The sequence below is a fragment of the Zootoca vivipara genome, chromosome 1, assembly GCF_965207765.1.
Source record: "Zootoca vivipara chromosome 1, rZooViv2.hap1.1, whole genome shotgun sequence".
NCBI lineage: Eukaryota > Metazoa > Chordata > Lepidosauria > Squamata > Lacertidae > Zootoca > Zootoca vivipara.
In genome coordinates this window covers 15,846,549-15,862,617 of record NC_142582.1, presented here as the reverse complement: position 1 = coordinate 15,862,617, position 16,069 = coordinate 15,846,549, and the positions used below count along the sequence as shown (strand labels likewise).

General features: G+C 43.9%; 1 protein-coding gene across 3 annotated transcripts; it reads right to left on the bottom strand.

Annotated features, from left to right (window-relative positions):
• Positions 1-235: 235 nt before the first annotated feature.
• OSGEPL1 (O-sialoglycoprotein endopeptidase like 1) lies at positions 236-15,937 on the bottom strand. Of its 3 annotated transcripts, none has more exons than XM_035135930.3 (10): positions 15,761-15,937; positions 12,747-12,786; positions 9,349-9,442; positions 6,205-6,455; positions 5,437-5,824; positions 4,433-4,637; positions 4,198-4,346; positions 3,203-3,333; positions 2,643-2,714; positions 236-694 (listed from the first exon to the last, which is right to left on the bottom strand). In XM_035135930.3, the coding sequence occupies exons 3-10, from the start codon at positions 9,361-9,363 to the stop codon at positions 619-621; spliced, it is 1,287 nt and encodes a 428-aa protein (XP_034991821.3). In that variant the 5' UTR covers positions 9,364-9,442; positions 12,747-12,786; positions 15,761-15,937; the 3' UTR covers positions 236-618. The 3 variants fall into 3 exon arrangements, with proteins under 3 accessions (XP_034991821.3, XP_034991812.3, XP_034991830.3); XM_035135921.3 differs by having other exon boundaries at positions 12,747-12,868; positions 15,761-15,867; XM_035135939.3 differs by lacking the exon at positions 12,747-12,786 and having other exon boundaries at positions 15,761-15,905.
• Between the last annotated feature and the right edge of the window lie 132 nt (positions 15,938-16,069).

Sequence of the window (16,069 nt, the reverse complement as noted above, 5' to 3'; positions counted from 1 at the left end):
GGCAGGTATAACTTTTCTCCCCCACTTGAAAACAGGTGCAGGCTTTGAACCGGTATTCCCATTTGGAAGGTCCTAAATAAACGTACCAAATTTGATTCTTATCTCCCAGGTGCTCAGTGTGGTTACTGAGTTACAAAGGGACTAAACCAAAGGACTTGCTTTGCTGGGCTATGATCTTAAGCAAAGGATGGTGACAGCATGCTAAAGATAAACTATATTAACAAACAGAGTAAAATTATAAACAAGTTCAGGAGGGGATTTATTCCAATTCGCTTTGGTGTAGGTAGCCTCACAATCAAGAAGTCCAACCGAGCAACTATATTCAAGTATGTAACCACTTGGGAAAGGAAATGGAATTATCTGTCATGCACAAACCCCTCTGCTTTTACTTCTTCTTTCCACTAGTCCTTTTAGAAACCAAAAGCCTTGTTTAACTGTTGACAAGGGTCGATGTTGAAATTTACAGAACGGGATAGAATGCTTAGAAATATCTTCTTCATTTATGCCTTATATCCCCAGCATAGTATGAAATATCTCAGCAATGGCACATTGTCGTACAGAGGCTGGGGCAACTGGCATGGAGCTCCCATCAAAATGGATAGTGGCAGAATTCACTTTTCACATCTGATCTGGTGCTGGCATTTTGATGGAAGCTTTTTGGACTTCTTCTGAGATATCAGTCCCAAGCAGAGCTCTAATAAATAACAATGAAAAACAACAACATTTAAGACAGAAGTACAGTCATCCCATTATAAATTCAGTATCATACAAAATAATTAGCCAGCATTATAAACCGCATACATATTTGGCTCTAGTAGGTAATAATGAATTCTATACTCAGTCTCTCCTTTATATCATTCTTAATCTTAATTCCCATAATGAAGACTGTTGTACTATTCAAAACAATGCAGCTATAGTACATTGTGCAGACTAACACCAAGCAGAAGTATTTTGGTTTTCTTGATCCGTATAAACAGATTTGACCTTTTGTATCTCATCTAGAATTTAAACATCTGTTAATAAATTTTAAGTTTTCTCATAGGACTTTGGAGAATTCCTCTCATAACAATGACCTCTCTTCATAGGATTTTTGAGTTCAGTATCCTTTCTTCAGAAAAGGATAAAATTATTATTTGCCCTCCCCCTTCTTTTGTTCCCAAGACAAATCTCAGGAGTTCATTCTCCCCTCTTTCTCTCCTCAACCCCAAGGAGAGGAGGAGCTACACCAGAGAGATTTACTGAGTCCTGAAAGACCATATAATTAGGACAAAGAAAATCCATAAGCAGAACACTCTGTTTATTTCCTTCAGGGCAGCAGCCACGTGAGAAATGGTAAGTTGACACTATAGCTAAAGGAACGTATTTACATGTCTTTTATTTCCCCCACTCCCCCAGATTTCTACCTCGGAAGAAATTCAATGAGAGGGGTGGCTACTTCTGCTGATTTTTGGGAATAACTGCCCTCCCCAGAAATATAGAGGCTCTGAAAGTACAGTTGAAAGACCAAGAACTAGTTGGCCAAGCCAAAAGCTGTAAACAAAGTCGCAGGGAATCGGATGCAGCCGTTTGTGAGTGGAAAATCAGATACATGGCTGAGAGCCTGGAAGAGAGCATTGACAACAGCACATAGCTCGAATTCTGATGAAAAGCCAAGATGAATTTGGTTCTTAGGAAAGTGTAACTCAGTCTGTGTTTAGATTTGGGATTGCAGCTGAGCCTAAAGAAAAAAATATGCCAAGCTACAGCAAAAGAAAATGACACGTGACTAGTATTGTTGAACGAAATGCCACTTACCGGTATTATATATATATAGTAATTTACACAATTTAAGGACCGCCCACTATATAATATCAGCAGTAGTGTGCATCCCCAAATCCAGTGAGAGGAATTATGTGCTGTGAAAAGGGTCAACACTAATATGGAAATTGTCCATAAAAAGGCACAGTGGTGAACAAACCTGTTTAAATATCTGAGCAATGTAATTAAAATTTAGAAACTTTCTTTCTGTCTCTATGAAACCCCTGATGGATTCTGAGGTCCTATAATGCCTTATCCAAGGATGAATAACAGAATTCAAAAAGCTCTATGTATCCATTCAACCTCCAACTTGACAATCAGTGTGGACCAGCAGGAATTTGCCATCAATTTTTGTTCACCACAGTGGTTTCCAACGGACAGGAAATCATATTCCCAAATTTTGAGCCACTTGAAGGAGAAGAACACCTGGGTAACATTTAAAACTTGAAATGGTCAGAGATTAGTGTTTTCTCTGTCAACGTGTCCAACTTTATTCCCAACGATTATGCAACATTTTCCTATTGTGCATTTCACACACACACACAAACAAACAAACAAACAAACAATACATTATATTTTGCAAGGTTTTAGGGGCAGAATTTACTGAACCGATGTGGGCTGCTAAAAAGCAAGGAAGAATACAGATGTATAATCCTGGATATAAGGGACAAAGGAGAGGAACAGAAAACTATGGCATGGGACTTCTGTCCCACCTCTCCACTCTCTCTAGGTCTCGTAAGATTTTAAAGCACTCAACAGATATTGTCTCTGTTTTTCTGGAGTGCTACAGAGATAACAGAACACAGTATATAAAACTGAGGGAAAATATAATAAATACTACTTACTTTGGTTCGTATCTTATGCCTTCTGTGCAATATAAAACACCCAGTCCTGCACAAAGCCTTTCAATGCCATTCCTAAAGAGAGAATATTTGTGTAAAGTGTTTTTCATAAACTAGTTCATTTTTTCCATTACAGTGAACTAAATACAATATTGTTGATGTAAGCTCAGCAAAGAGACTTCAGACAGAGATAATTTCTGCTAGCCTAACAAGGGCCCTTGACTGGAGAAAACGTGGTTTGGCCATGCTCTTTCTTCGGTCTTCAGTTTTCGTTTTTTGACCAAACAATAACAGGCAGTTTTCTCTCCGAAGAACAATGCTACCAGGGTGGTTTGCACTTAATGAACTTCCATGTAAGAAAGGTATGTACCCCAAATATACGACACAATCACATATACAAAACGTATACATTTATTGGCAACTAACTCCCATGGGACTATATACAACTATCACCTACACGGAAACTGTGTCTAGGTATACCAACAAAGTGTTTCCCAATTAACCATGTTGCACTATAATTCAGAATAGAATTCCAAACAGGAAAAAACCACATATTTGCTTACCATGCAATCATAACACCGTTGTCAGTGCAGAGCCTGGGAGGCGGACATACCAGGGTGAAATCGGTGGCCTCTGTTAAAACCTGCAGAGCTTTCCGGATATACTGGTTACTTGCAACACCCCCTGAAGCCACCTGAAACCAATGTTTGAAAGTCATGTTTAATGGGAAGTCTGAGGAAGCAGGGCGGCAGGATTATGTTTATAACAACCTGGCTCACCTTGCTAGCAGTAATCCCTGCACAGGGCAGAAACATGCCCTTTCCCCCTCTGCCATTTTGAAATACATACAGTATAAAGATATTTGAGTGGGCACCATTAGGTATTACATACAATGGGTGTGGGAAAGCCAGAGCCCAGGAACAAACATAGTCCCCCATGACATGCTGACTTTCCCCAAGTACATGCAAAGTCTTGTGCTCTTGGATTCAGTGTATTTTATTTCCTTCGTGTTAGTTAATAATATTTGTTACTAATTTGTGTCCCTCTGTTGATCAGGTCACCACTTCCTGGACCGAAAGGTGCAAGCAATTAATACAACTAAGCTCCTGGCCATACTGTTGGAGCTTAGGATAAGCTAACTGTGCAACACACACATGTTGGGATTTCATTCCTTCCAACTGCTGATGTGTGATTGTTTTCATCACATGTCTGTGTTGACATTCCACACTGCTGGAGTCATGAGAACGGAAGCTCAGTTACACTGTTCCATTATGTTATGCTTTTGCATTTTCTGTTCTCTCTCGGAGAAGGAGACAGGAGCCATGATTTCTTTGTTCTGTAACACTTGATCTTGTACATAATAAATTAGCTGGGTATTCTACACCCCAAGTCCAGCTTCTGCTTTGAGCTCTGCTATGTGTGCCTATATCTTCGGATATATGTCACAGTAGCGACTCAGGACAGAAGAGTGATGAATCATCCCGAGGGGCGCTTCAGAGGGAAAGATGCAGTTCCTTGGAGTTTTCCTAACAACACATACACACACACACACACTTACCAAAGTTGCCTTCTTCTGTGGCAAGATACCCTTCCTTCTACAGAAATGAATGGCTCGGTGCGTTCGAGCGATAATATGAGCAGTTACTGTGTGCTGGACTGCTGCAGCAAGGTCCGGTATACAGGACAGGAGTTCTCCTTCCTGACGTCCTGCAGAAATTACGATCAAATAGGTTTTCCCAAGCCTCTGTGAAGCTCTCATGAGCAATTTGTATCCGTCCTATTTTGGTAAATACCTTCCGCCTTTTCTTCTTCTGCAATCGCTCTAGTGACCTGGGACTGAAGTCCAGCAAAGGAAAAGTTGCAGTTGTGATGTTGCTCCATGGGGACTTTGAATTCATGGCGCCGTCTATTTCCCTGCTGAGCCAAGCGTTCTATTGCTTTTCCACCGCTCAGGCCAGAGCATTCGGGGTGCTTTCGTAAAGAAAGCCTCCTGGCTACCTAAATAAATCCAAACAGAAGCAGAAATTAAAGAAATGTGCACGTATATTGTAAAAGTCACTGGAAAAGGCAAATGAGCACAAGGAGTAGCTTTATGATTCTGAAGGACCCAAGTCACACCTCAAATCCTTGTTGTGTGCCGAGGCTTGACACTGAGCCAGCCGCAAGGCAGCCACATCGTTATGGTTTTATCCTAATTAGCTAAATGATCACCAAGTAAGTGGGACAATTGCACAGGGCTTTCCTCATTGGCCCTGTCCCATGGGCTATTCTGCCAACAGAGATTCAGCAGGGGCCTTCTGTGCCAACTTTTAAACGCCTGCTGAAAACTTGCCTGTTCCACCAGGCCTATGCAGGCAATTAAGAATACAGTGGTACCTTGGTTCTCGAACTCAATCTATTCCGGGAGTCCATTCAACTCCTGAAACCATTCGAAAACCAGGGCGTGGCTTCCAATTGACTGCAAGAGCTTCCTGCACTCAAGCAGAAGCTGTGGAAGCCGCGTCCGACGTTTGGCTTCCAAAAAACGTTCACAAACCAGAACACTTCCGGGTTTGCGGCGTTCAGGAGCTGATTTGTTTGGGAGCCAAGCCGTTTGAGTACCAAGGTACCACTGTACATCCCTCCACAATGGTTAATTGATGTCTGTTTTTAACTTTATAGTTGCTTTGCATTGCACTGCTTTGTGTTTTTATTGCTGTAAACTGCTTTGATATATATTTCTGATATAGCAGCATACAAATGTTTTAATAAATAAACACTAATTAAAAGGATTACCTTATCCAATTAAAAGGATTACCTTATCCAACATGTCCCCAGGTGCAATGTCCAATGTTTGTCCAAGGAGAAGGAAATCTGAAACTCCTTGTGCTACAGCTAGTATACAGTGACCCCCAGAGAGCAAAAGTACCAGGAATGGGAAGTCCACACGATTGGTCAACCTAACGGTAAGAGCATGTGCCTCCATATGATGGATGGGAATGAAAGGCTTCTTGCATTTCTCCACCAGTTCCAGACTATAGGCCAACCCAACTCCAAGGCTTAAAGCAAGTCCTGGCTTCACGGTTGTTGCAATGGCTGAGAGTCCATCTGTGCTAACTCTGCTGACGGCAAGTGCTTCTTGCACTACACTTGCAATGTTTTCTTGGTGAAGCTGTCGTGCCACCGAAGGAATAATTCCACCTGTTCTGATGAGAAACAAACATGTACATGATGTTTACATTAAATCTGTTTGGCCCAGCTAAAAAACTCAAATGCAGATGTTCTTGCTAGTTTGCACTTCTTTTTTTGGCAACCTGCAGGTCTGGCTCCCTACACAGCTGTAGTAGCGACACTAGAGATCAATTGCGTGTGTATGTTTTTAAGAAATCAAAGAGATCTACCTTACTGGTCCCCCCCCCCGGACTTTTAGGAGCTTTTTGACACCACTGATCTTGGATTGTTGATATTGTGGCAGGGATCTAGGTGCACTTACAGAACAAACTCACGTGATGACAAAACAACAACATGATATTCAACGTACGTAGTACCTAGAACTATGTTTTCACCAACGGTAAGAACTACTTACTTCAGATGAACCGCGCTTTGAGAATGCAGGGCTTCTCCTAAAATGTTGCCAGCTTCATCCACCACAGCTGCTGCTGTATCATCACAACTAGTTTCGATACCCAGAACTATTTTGGTAGAAAAGCATTTGCCACGGCAAACAGAGACTCCTCTTAAACCATCAATCCAGCAAGGTTCAGGAGGTTTTGAAATTGCTCCTCCAAAACCTCTCACCGCGAAAGATTTCTGTAGACAGGCATACCTACAAAGAAACTGTACAATAACAAAATTTAGAATTTAGAATTTAACATATCGTGGTTACTACCGTACCCAGGTTCTCTATTCCCACCCTACAGGTGATTAGTTCTGGTATAACTTATGAGGGAAGGGAGTGCCTCAGTTGGCTTTTTAAATGATTTTCAAGTGAAACTAATTGGCTTTCCCCCCCCTGTTCTCAGTGGGACGTCTTGGCTGAGCTGACATTTAACCCCAAATCACCAGAACTGAGGTCCTGCATTCTGTTCTACAAGCTATGGTTCAATGTGAACACTCAGCATCCTGGAACTGGAGCACATTGTTCAAAAATTCCCATGGTGCTCCTCTGCGGTTCCCATACCACTGATGGAACAAGCCAGGAACCGGCCTGTTGTGTTGTTCAAACCTGGGCTGGTGCGGATTGTTTTCCCCAAACCAACCATGAGTGGTAATCAAGATTTGTTCTTAGATTACTGCTTGTGGTTTGTTTGGGGGAAAGCAACCATGAGCCCTTTCTAAGACGTTATGATAAGCCAAGCTCAGGGTTGTTTCATACATGTTGTGAGTGCTTTTCTTCCAGGAAAAAGTGGTACAATGGTACCCTGCAAGATGAACGCCTCAAGCAACAACAAAAATCGAAAATCGAAAGCATTTTGCGATTATTATTATTTTTGGACGACTCACAAAACGAAAGCATTTTGTGATTTTTTGGACGACTCGCAAAACGAAGCCGTCTATGGCCGTGCTTCGCAAGACGAAGCAGCCTTGCGAGGAACCGCCGCCGCTTATCTTTAGGACTCCGTCGGTGATGTCCACAGCCGCCGGTTCTGCCTCCTGCGGCGGCGCGGCGCTCATGGCGGCCTCCGCGGCTCCGGTCTTGCCCTCCACGGTGGCTTCCGCGGCTCCGGCAGGAGCAGCAGCGGGGCTCACCAGGTGGCCCTTGGCGGGAACAGTGGCGGCACCTGAAGGAATGGAGGCTGCGGCGGGAGGAGACCCCGCGGCTCCGGCCTTGCTTTCTCCCATCTCTGTAAATGGCTTCCGGACTCCTTCCAGACCCCTGGCTCTCCTCCTGCTTCCACCTCCCTGGAGCCTTGAAGACTTCCGGCCGTGGCGGGTGAGTCGGCGCCTCTTTTTTTGCGCTTCTTTTTTCCCCATAGGAACCCATTAATTAAATTTCAATGCATTCCTATGGGAAACCGCGCTTCGCAAGACGAAATTATCGCAACACGAAACGACTCGTGGAACAAATTAATTTCATCTTGCGAGGTACCACTGTACTGCATACCACCCCAAGGGCGGGGGGGGGGGACACTGCATGGTGTGGCAACAGCTGGAGCAGGGGAAGTATACCCTGGGAAATTTTGAGCAGGGTGCATCAGCATGCTGCATCACATTAAAACATAGTTTAAATTTGTTTAATGCAGTTTAACAATACAGCCCAACAATATTGTTAGTATATGTGTATGTGATATACAGCCACACAGGTTATTTAATGCATATAGGCTTGAATAAATTCTGTTCTCTAAGCATAAGGCAATATACCAATCAGGGCCGTCTTAAGTATATCCGGCACCGTGGTGCAAAGATCCCTCCGGCACCCCACCCCACCCTTCGGCACCCACCTCCCCCTTTTCCCAGAGTTGCCGACTTTTTTACAGCACTGCCAGGAGCTTTGCGGGGCTGGAGGAGGCGGGCAGCTCCTCTGTCGGGGAAGAAGCGGAGGCTCCGGGCGCGGTGCTGCTTCAGCAAGGCGGGCGAGCTGATGCCAGGAGGCGCCACGTCCAGCCTCCGCCTCTTCCCTGGTGCCTTCCAGAACTTGGTGCCCTGGCGCCCCGCGCCACTTGCCTCTATGGGCAAGAGGCCCTGATAACAATACTCTTGTCAAGGGTTATCTATTTATTCAAAAGCAAAGGCAGCCATGTTGGCTGACAAGAAAAGAATCAATAATTCCCATTAATAAAGATATTGACCTAACCACCACTCCCCAATATAGATTTGAAAACCTTTGGTGGAGGAATGGGGGGAGAAATTGGTAAACCTTTTTATTGTCTTGATCAAAGCCGGGGTCCAAAATAAGAGCTAGATGATTATTTAAAACCAATTTAAACTGCAATACATGTTGGGGTATTTCAAAAACCCAGTGGATTCACACAATTACTCATTTGTTGGGAAAGATTCAGGCGTCTTTCCTTAATGATTCTGGAATATCAGTTTCCTTGCATGCAGCAGTGCACTCTTTTTGATTGCAAAAGCAATCCTCCTTCCTCCTACCACAGGCATGTCCAAAGTCCGTTTCAGGGGCCTAATGTGGCCTGCCAATCAATTTAATCCAGTTCCCATGGCAGTATATGTCTTGGGGGTAAAATCCCCAAAAATTCTCTGTGGGGTCAAATCCTAAGAAAAGCTCAACCGCTCAACAATTTCAGTCATAAAAAAAAAGCTCAACAAATTTGGTCGGCCCTCACGCATGTTAACTTCATCAAATCTGGCCCTCTTTGAAAAGGCACCCCTGTCCTAGCACATGAATTGATTTCGAGGAATCTGTCACAGGCCTTTCAAAAGCAGCACAAAGCAAACATATCCATGCTCTTGCGGTTTTGCAAACTTTATAGCTGCATAATTTTAACAGGTTTTTAAAAAACTGACTTGGCTATCTGTATACTTGCTGATGTATGCTGAATTAAGGGCAGCCTGAGGCTAGTGAACTATGAATAAATACTAGTGAACTAATAAATAAATAGTTCCAACTATTTGGAACACACCAATACTGTCTAGAATGACAGTCAGGCTGAAGGTCAAACACTGACAGAAGAAAACAAAACACATTCTGAGATAAAGTAATGGGGTAGACATCTGGAAGCAAAGAAAGTGATCAGTCAGTGCAATATATATATATGGGGGATGATTTTACCTGTTTCAAAAACATTGTGTTGAAAGAGTGTTCTTTCTTTATCAATTCAGGCGTCACATTTCATAGTTTCCAAAGACACACAGTTTGAATAAATCTGGAATAAATAGAAATCATGTTTTGGTTTAATAAGCCAAGATAAAAAGTAGGCCTTTGGGTAATGCTACATGTTTTGGGATTGGCTGCAGCTCTTTGCTCCTTCTCTCTTTCCGCAAGCCAGCAAATATCTGCCAGCAAACAGTGAAGTCTTCGATTAACTATAGTTTCCTGTTTTGTCTGAACTGGGAAACTGTGGCCAATTATTTGAGAAACAAGTCAGGATATCAAACAATGGTTTGAAGCTGTCTTAATACCATGGCTTGTTCCAAAGCCATTGACCAATGTTTCAACAAGCCAAGATTCTGGGTTTGTTTGTTGGCTTGTGCAAAGGGAAAAGCACATGAACAGGCACAATGCCCTGAATTCCTTGCACTATTGTGTAGTACAATGCTAGGGGCTAACAGACAGAAGGGGAGGTTTCTGCTGGGTTTATTTTTCCTGCTGGATCTTTTACTGTAGTTAAGCATAGGGCTCATTTTTGCAACAACCTTCTTTGCCCATGGCAGGCGTCAGTTATGGGCAACAGGTGCTTATGCACTGTGTGAGTGTGGAATGCGGGTGATGCTGTGGTCTAAACCACTGAGCCTCTTGGGCTTGCCGATCAGAAGGTCGGCGGTTTGAATCCCCGCTATGTGGTGAGCTCCCGTTGCTCGGTCCCAGCTCCTGCCAACCTAGCAGTTCAAAAGCACACACACAAAAAGTGCAAGTAGATAAATAGGTACTGCTCCAGCGGGAAGGTAAACAGTGTTTCCATGCACTGCTCTGGTTTCGTTGCGCCAGAAGCAGCTTAGTCATGCTGGCCATATGATCCGGAAAAACTGTCTCCCTCGGCCTGTAAAGCGAGATGAGCGCCGCAACCCCAGAGTCATCCACAACTGAACTTAACTGTCAGGGGTCCTTTACCTTTTTAAAACATAGGGCTCATTTTCACAACAACCTTCTCTGCCCATGGCAGGCATCAGTTACGGGTAACAGGTGTTCATACAACATAAAGTAGCTGTGTGTGTGTGGATGATACACAGAGAACTGAAAACAGTTTGAGTCTTGGAATGCTGCAAACAAGAAGTGTGTGGCAAAAGCTGGACCGTGGTGAATTCTGTGCGTTTCTTCAGGATTCACGTGCCCAGTGTATTTAGGTGTAGCTGGAAGTCAATATCAATTGCCCCCAAAGTGGGAGAATAGTGAAATTGGATATTTGAGTCTTCAGCCACCTTCATTTTATGAATAAAGTCTAAGTATGCCAATACTATTACTAATCAAGCCCTGTGTGTTGTTTCCAAAGAATCCTCAAGATTTGAGAAAGCTATGCATTATGGATGGCTTTGTATGCCAAAAGTAAGAAAGAGAGATGTGCTTTTGAAAGCTTTCAAACACCGATAAATCTGTTGTGGACAACAACAGAAGGATTAAATAATTGGACAAAACTCTGTTGGCAGGTTACAGAAGGGAACACAGGTGAATGAAATGTGAGCATGTGTGTTAATCCTTTATTATAGGTATTTTCTTTCATCACTTCTCAATAAATAATGAAAAGCTTCTGAACCTTCAGCAGCACATCATGAACCTTACTCTTGGCTGATTTGGAGTGTCAGAAAGGCACTCAGAGAGAGGGTCCCCAGAGCCAAACCTCTGCTATAGAGCATCTCAACAAATAGCACTGTGCTCTGGCAGAGTTCCCATTCATTTAAGAAAAGCTCATGCAGGAGAGCTCAGAGCTACCAGAGGCAATTTCTGCAGAGACTTCTGGTAGGTCTCTGAGTGATTTGCAGGAGATTGGCAAGAGCTTTTGGCTCTCAATTGTCTTAACAACAGCAGCAACTAAAAAGCTCCCTCCTCCACCACTCCCCGCCAAATTAGATTGTTCAAACAGGAATCTTGAAGGAAAGCCAGGAATGGATTTTTCATGTGAAAGGACTTGTGAACTTGGAGAGCCATCCAATGAAGTAGTTCTGTTAGTGCAAGGGTTTCCATTTGCACAACATAACTTCCTCTTCCCCCTCCCTCTCCTCTCCTTTCCTCATGTGCCCCTTTAATGGGCTCCAAGAGGTTTAAGGAGACCCACAGAACATATTTACAGGATGCACAGGGAGAGGAGAGGGAGAGGACTTCTGGCTATGAAGTGGAAGTCCTTATGATAACAGAACTACTTTGTTGGATGCTGCCCTTGGTCCTGGCCCAGATCAAAAATTCCTTGAATTGGGGAAGGCAGCCAGCGAAAACATCCCCACACGGGCGCGCTTTGGCTCTGGGTAATGGGGCGAAAGCGCGCCCGCTTGTCTTCGCCGAGAAAGCGCGCCCGGCTTTCTCAGGGAACGCAAGCGGGGGACACCTAGCCCGCCCGCTTGCGTTCCCTGAGAAAGCCGAGTGTCGGGGGAGGCAGGCGGGAGGCGGCGGTGGGAGGTGTTCCCCCCCACCGCCTCTCGCCCCGCACCCCCGGCACAGAGCGCAACTTCGGGTCTCCGAAGTTGCGTTCAGTGTCGGGGAGGCAGGCGCTGCGGGGGACTTTTTGCCATTTGCCTTCCCCGAGCCAAGGGGGAGGCAAACTGCGAAAAGCCCCCGGCCACAGCGCCACACTTCGGCTCTGGCACTGGTTTGGCGGCGGTGGGGGAAAGGCGCAGGATCGTTCCTTCGCCTTTCCCCCACCCCACCCCCCGACAGAGCCGGATCCGACGAAGCTTCGTCAGCTTCGTCCGATCCGGCTCTGTCGTTGGCAGCAGCGGCGCTTGCTCTCTTGGCTCGGGGAAGCGCCTGCCTGCCTTCCCCGAGCCAAGAGAGCAAGCGCCACCACCGCCGCCACCACCAGTTCCCCCAGAGCCCATAGGAACGCATTAATTTACTTTTAATGCATTCCTATGGGAAACGGTGCCTCGTTATACGAAATTTTCGTAGGACGAATTGAGTCCTGGAATGAATTAATTTCGTCTAGCAAGGCACCACTGTATATAGGTCCCTTGATACGTTTAGCCTGCGTCCCATTGGCCTGATTGAACCCTGCATCAAGGGACCTACCATTTGGGTGTTGTGGCTATTCAATCATACCCACCCACAACAGGGTTTGGTTGCCAGGTCTCACCGCAACATGTGCCCTCTTTAAGGGAGGACACGATTAAACACATTTACTCGGAAGCACATCTCATCGTACAGCAGAACGTACTGCTGAGGAAACATGCATTGGATTGTGCTGTTAGTTTTACAAAACAAACTTCCAGAGTCTTTTAAGTCATAACACACCATTTTGTCAAACCTATAGCCAAATTTATCTTCAAAGTTATAAACAAGATTATGCATTAAAACAGATTTACCTGTATAGCATGATCCTATGCATGTTGATCAGGAAGTAAGCTAGAATTGCAGGAGGGAGAACTACTTACTATTTTCAAATCCTCAAAGAGATAATCATCAATTTTGTGAACTGCCTTGAGATCTTTGGATGAAAGGCGGTATATAAATCAAATAAATGAACAATCAATTTGCAGAATATGACTTGGAACAATGACTTATTATGGTGCTCTAGTTTACCTTTCTTTTTCTAGTGACACCTCATCTGTATTTCAAAAAAAGTAACTTCTTGTGAGCCATACTGTTTACTTTGCATGAGCTATGTTTGATCAGATGGCAACATATTCAACAAGGAGAATAAAAAAAACCCTGTTCTGCAAGATTTTAATCTCTGATCTTGAATAAGCAGAAGAGATAATATTACATTCCTTTTGCCGCTCTGTAACGCTGAACAATAAAGATTCTGAAGCAGAAACAGAAGAGAAAAATGGGTACACACCTTCTATAGCTCTACAGAAAGAGGGAATTTGAGCAGGTGTAACTTGTCATGCAAGCTACACCTGCTTAAATTCCTTCTTCCATATAGCTATTAAAGGTGCAACAGCTGTGTGTCCCCTGCATCTGGCTGCTCTTCCCTGTATATAATTTCATTTTCCCCCTGTAGGCTTGAAATTACTGCAGTTTTGCTAAAAGCAAACTACATCCATAAACAGTGATTTATACAATCTGATGTTTCAAAAAAAAACAACCTCCAGAAGTCGGTTTTGTGTGTTAAGAATCGTTTTAAAAGCTTGTGGCGTAAGAATTCTTTATAGTTTTTGCTCTTATCCCTTGTGTCTAAAAATGTGTTACTCTTTCCCTTCATCCTTTAAGCAATATAGAAGACAGCCAAACACAAGAGAACGGTATGCAGTAGATGGACATCAAGGCTTCTGTCTGCTGCTTAAGAGGTAGGTAGCATCCCTGGATGGTTTGATGCAGGGTTATATGAAACTCAGGTTACATACAGTATTTGTAATCTGTCACAAATAAGCCAAATAAAAAATATCAGCATACATTTAGTACTATTCCCTAGAAACTACAGAGTAACAATTGTTATATATATACATATATATGTATGTATGTATATTTAAAAAAAACATTATGGGAATATAATTTGCCCAGCTCAAGTTTGATTTTCTTCTCCTCCATAGAAGTCTTAGTTAGAAATTGCTATTAAAATTTGGGCTGCCCTTGAAGAATGCTTAGAAGTTTCAACGGAGGCAGAATACCGGAATGTTTAACTGCCTACTGCTAGATGGAATCATATTACGCCAATTCTGAAGTATCTCTTGCTTCCCACCCTAATTCAAGGGGTTTGTGCTGACCTTTAAAGGCATACAAGTCTTAGAACCCAAATACCTCTTCCTAAACCACCTGCCCATGTCTTAAGGGGAGGATCTTTTCTTTCTTCTGATGCCAGGAGAAATTCATCACGCAGCAACAATGTCATGGTATTCCATTTGTGGAATGGAGAATGACTGGTGCCAACATTACCATCATCCCAATGCTGAGTTAAAAGCTTATTTGACCAAGAATTTGAAAGTTCAAAACCTGTTTATTATTTAGCTTCTTCTGTTTGTTTTTATATGCCTCTGTTTGTTCCTGATGACATTTTTCAGCATGACTGTTTCATTCCATGCCTTTTGTCTTCTGCCCGGGTGTGTAGATGAAGAGCAGTTTAAAAATACTTGTCATAAACATTTTTATTTATTTTTTAATAAACAATCCTGAGGATGTTTTCCTGTAGAAACTGTGCATCCACCACTGGCAACATCAAGTGCGTTTGATCAGTGTTTGAAACTCCCATTGTTCTAGGCACATTTTGTGACAGGGAATTTCATTAGCGCGAGCAGTTTCTGAGCTCTGGCCGCAGTATTGTGCCTAAGATTTCAGATTAAAACTGCAGAGTGGAAAGAAAGGAGGACCTTTTTCTGCCTCCCCCACTTCCAGCCATAGCTGCCAAGTTTTCCCTTTTCTCGCGAGGAAGCCTATTCAGCATAATGGAATTTCCCTTAAAAAAAGGGAGAACTTGGCAGCTATGCTTCCAGCTACTCTCTGAAGTTTGGAGAAGAGACCCTTTAAAGAATATTAGGGGGGTGGGCAGGGGAAGACCTAGACCATGTGAAAAATGAACATAATATTTTAGCTGCAGTTCATTCCTTTTCAGCTTTGTATCCATGTTATTAAGAAAGTGCGGCTGGACATTCCGTTGTGGTGCCCACAACCCTGGTTTAAGGTGCCATTTAGCTCCTAGCTTTCATATCTCAGTTTCTAACACTGCTTCTGCTGGTGAAAACATCCAGTTTACCAGCACTCAAATCAAATTGCAAACGATCCACAAATTGGTCACAAATCGTACCATGATATACACAAAGTCATGCAGAAAACTACCTTATGCCAAACCACTGCACAGCCTTGCATGCTCTTCCTAGTGTCTTCACCTGATGGTCTGTTAAATCAGAGATGCTAGGGAACTGGAAAAGGGAAAAGGCCCAGTGCTAGCACCTGGCACAGAGAGGAAACCAGTTTCTCCTATCTCCTTTTAGATATTTCACATTTTGTGACTTTCTGTTTTGTGGTTGGCAAACCCTAAGCAAATAACACCAGCATTCGTACAACATGGTACATTGCAAACCACACTGGGACAATATGCTTTTTCTTTTTTTGTCTTTCTATGCACATCTTAGAATTGTTGCTCCCAAGTATGCACGCACAGAGAAGTAACTTTAAATCATTTTGATTTAGGCACTGCATCATTGACATTGCCTCGTCCCTTTCATTCTGCATTTAGCTTTGGCAGCTCCGTCCATAAAAATCATAGAGCTGGGTGGGATCCCGCGGGTCATCTAGTCCAACCCTCTTGCAATGCAGGAAACTCAACTGACGCTTCCATGACAGGTAAGCACCCAAACTAAACAAGGTCCCTGCAGAGAAGGTCCCCCACCCCTTCCCTTAATCTAAAATAACCTCCCCTTTTCCCCAGGACGAGAGTTACCTTCCACTCGCTACCCGCCAACCGGGTATGTGTCTACGAACCGGCAACAAACAGCCTTTCCCCCATTCAAGGGCGTGCAAAGGGGTAGGTTGAAAGCCCCCGAAAGGGTTAAACTGGCGAAATGACGCTTGGGACGGCCGGCCGTTCCGCCCCCTCGCGCGGTCGCCGGGGCCACGTGAGCGAGGGTAGACCAATCGAATTGGCGGGAGAGGCGGGCGCCTGCAGACGCCACGTCGCTGCAGACCAACGAAATGACAGAGCTGCGAGCGCTCCTCAATTTCCGGCTCGCTTTTGGAACCCTCCATTTTG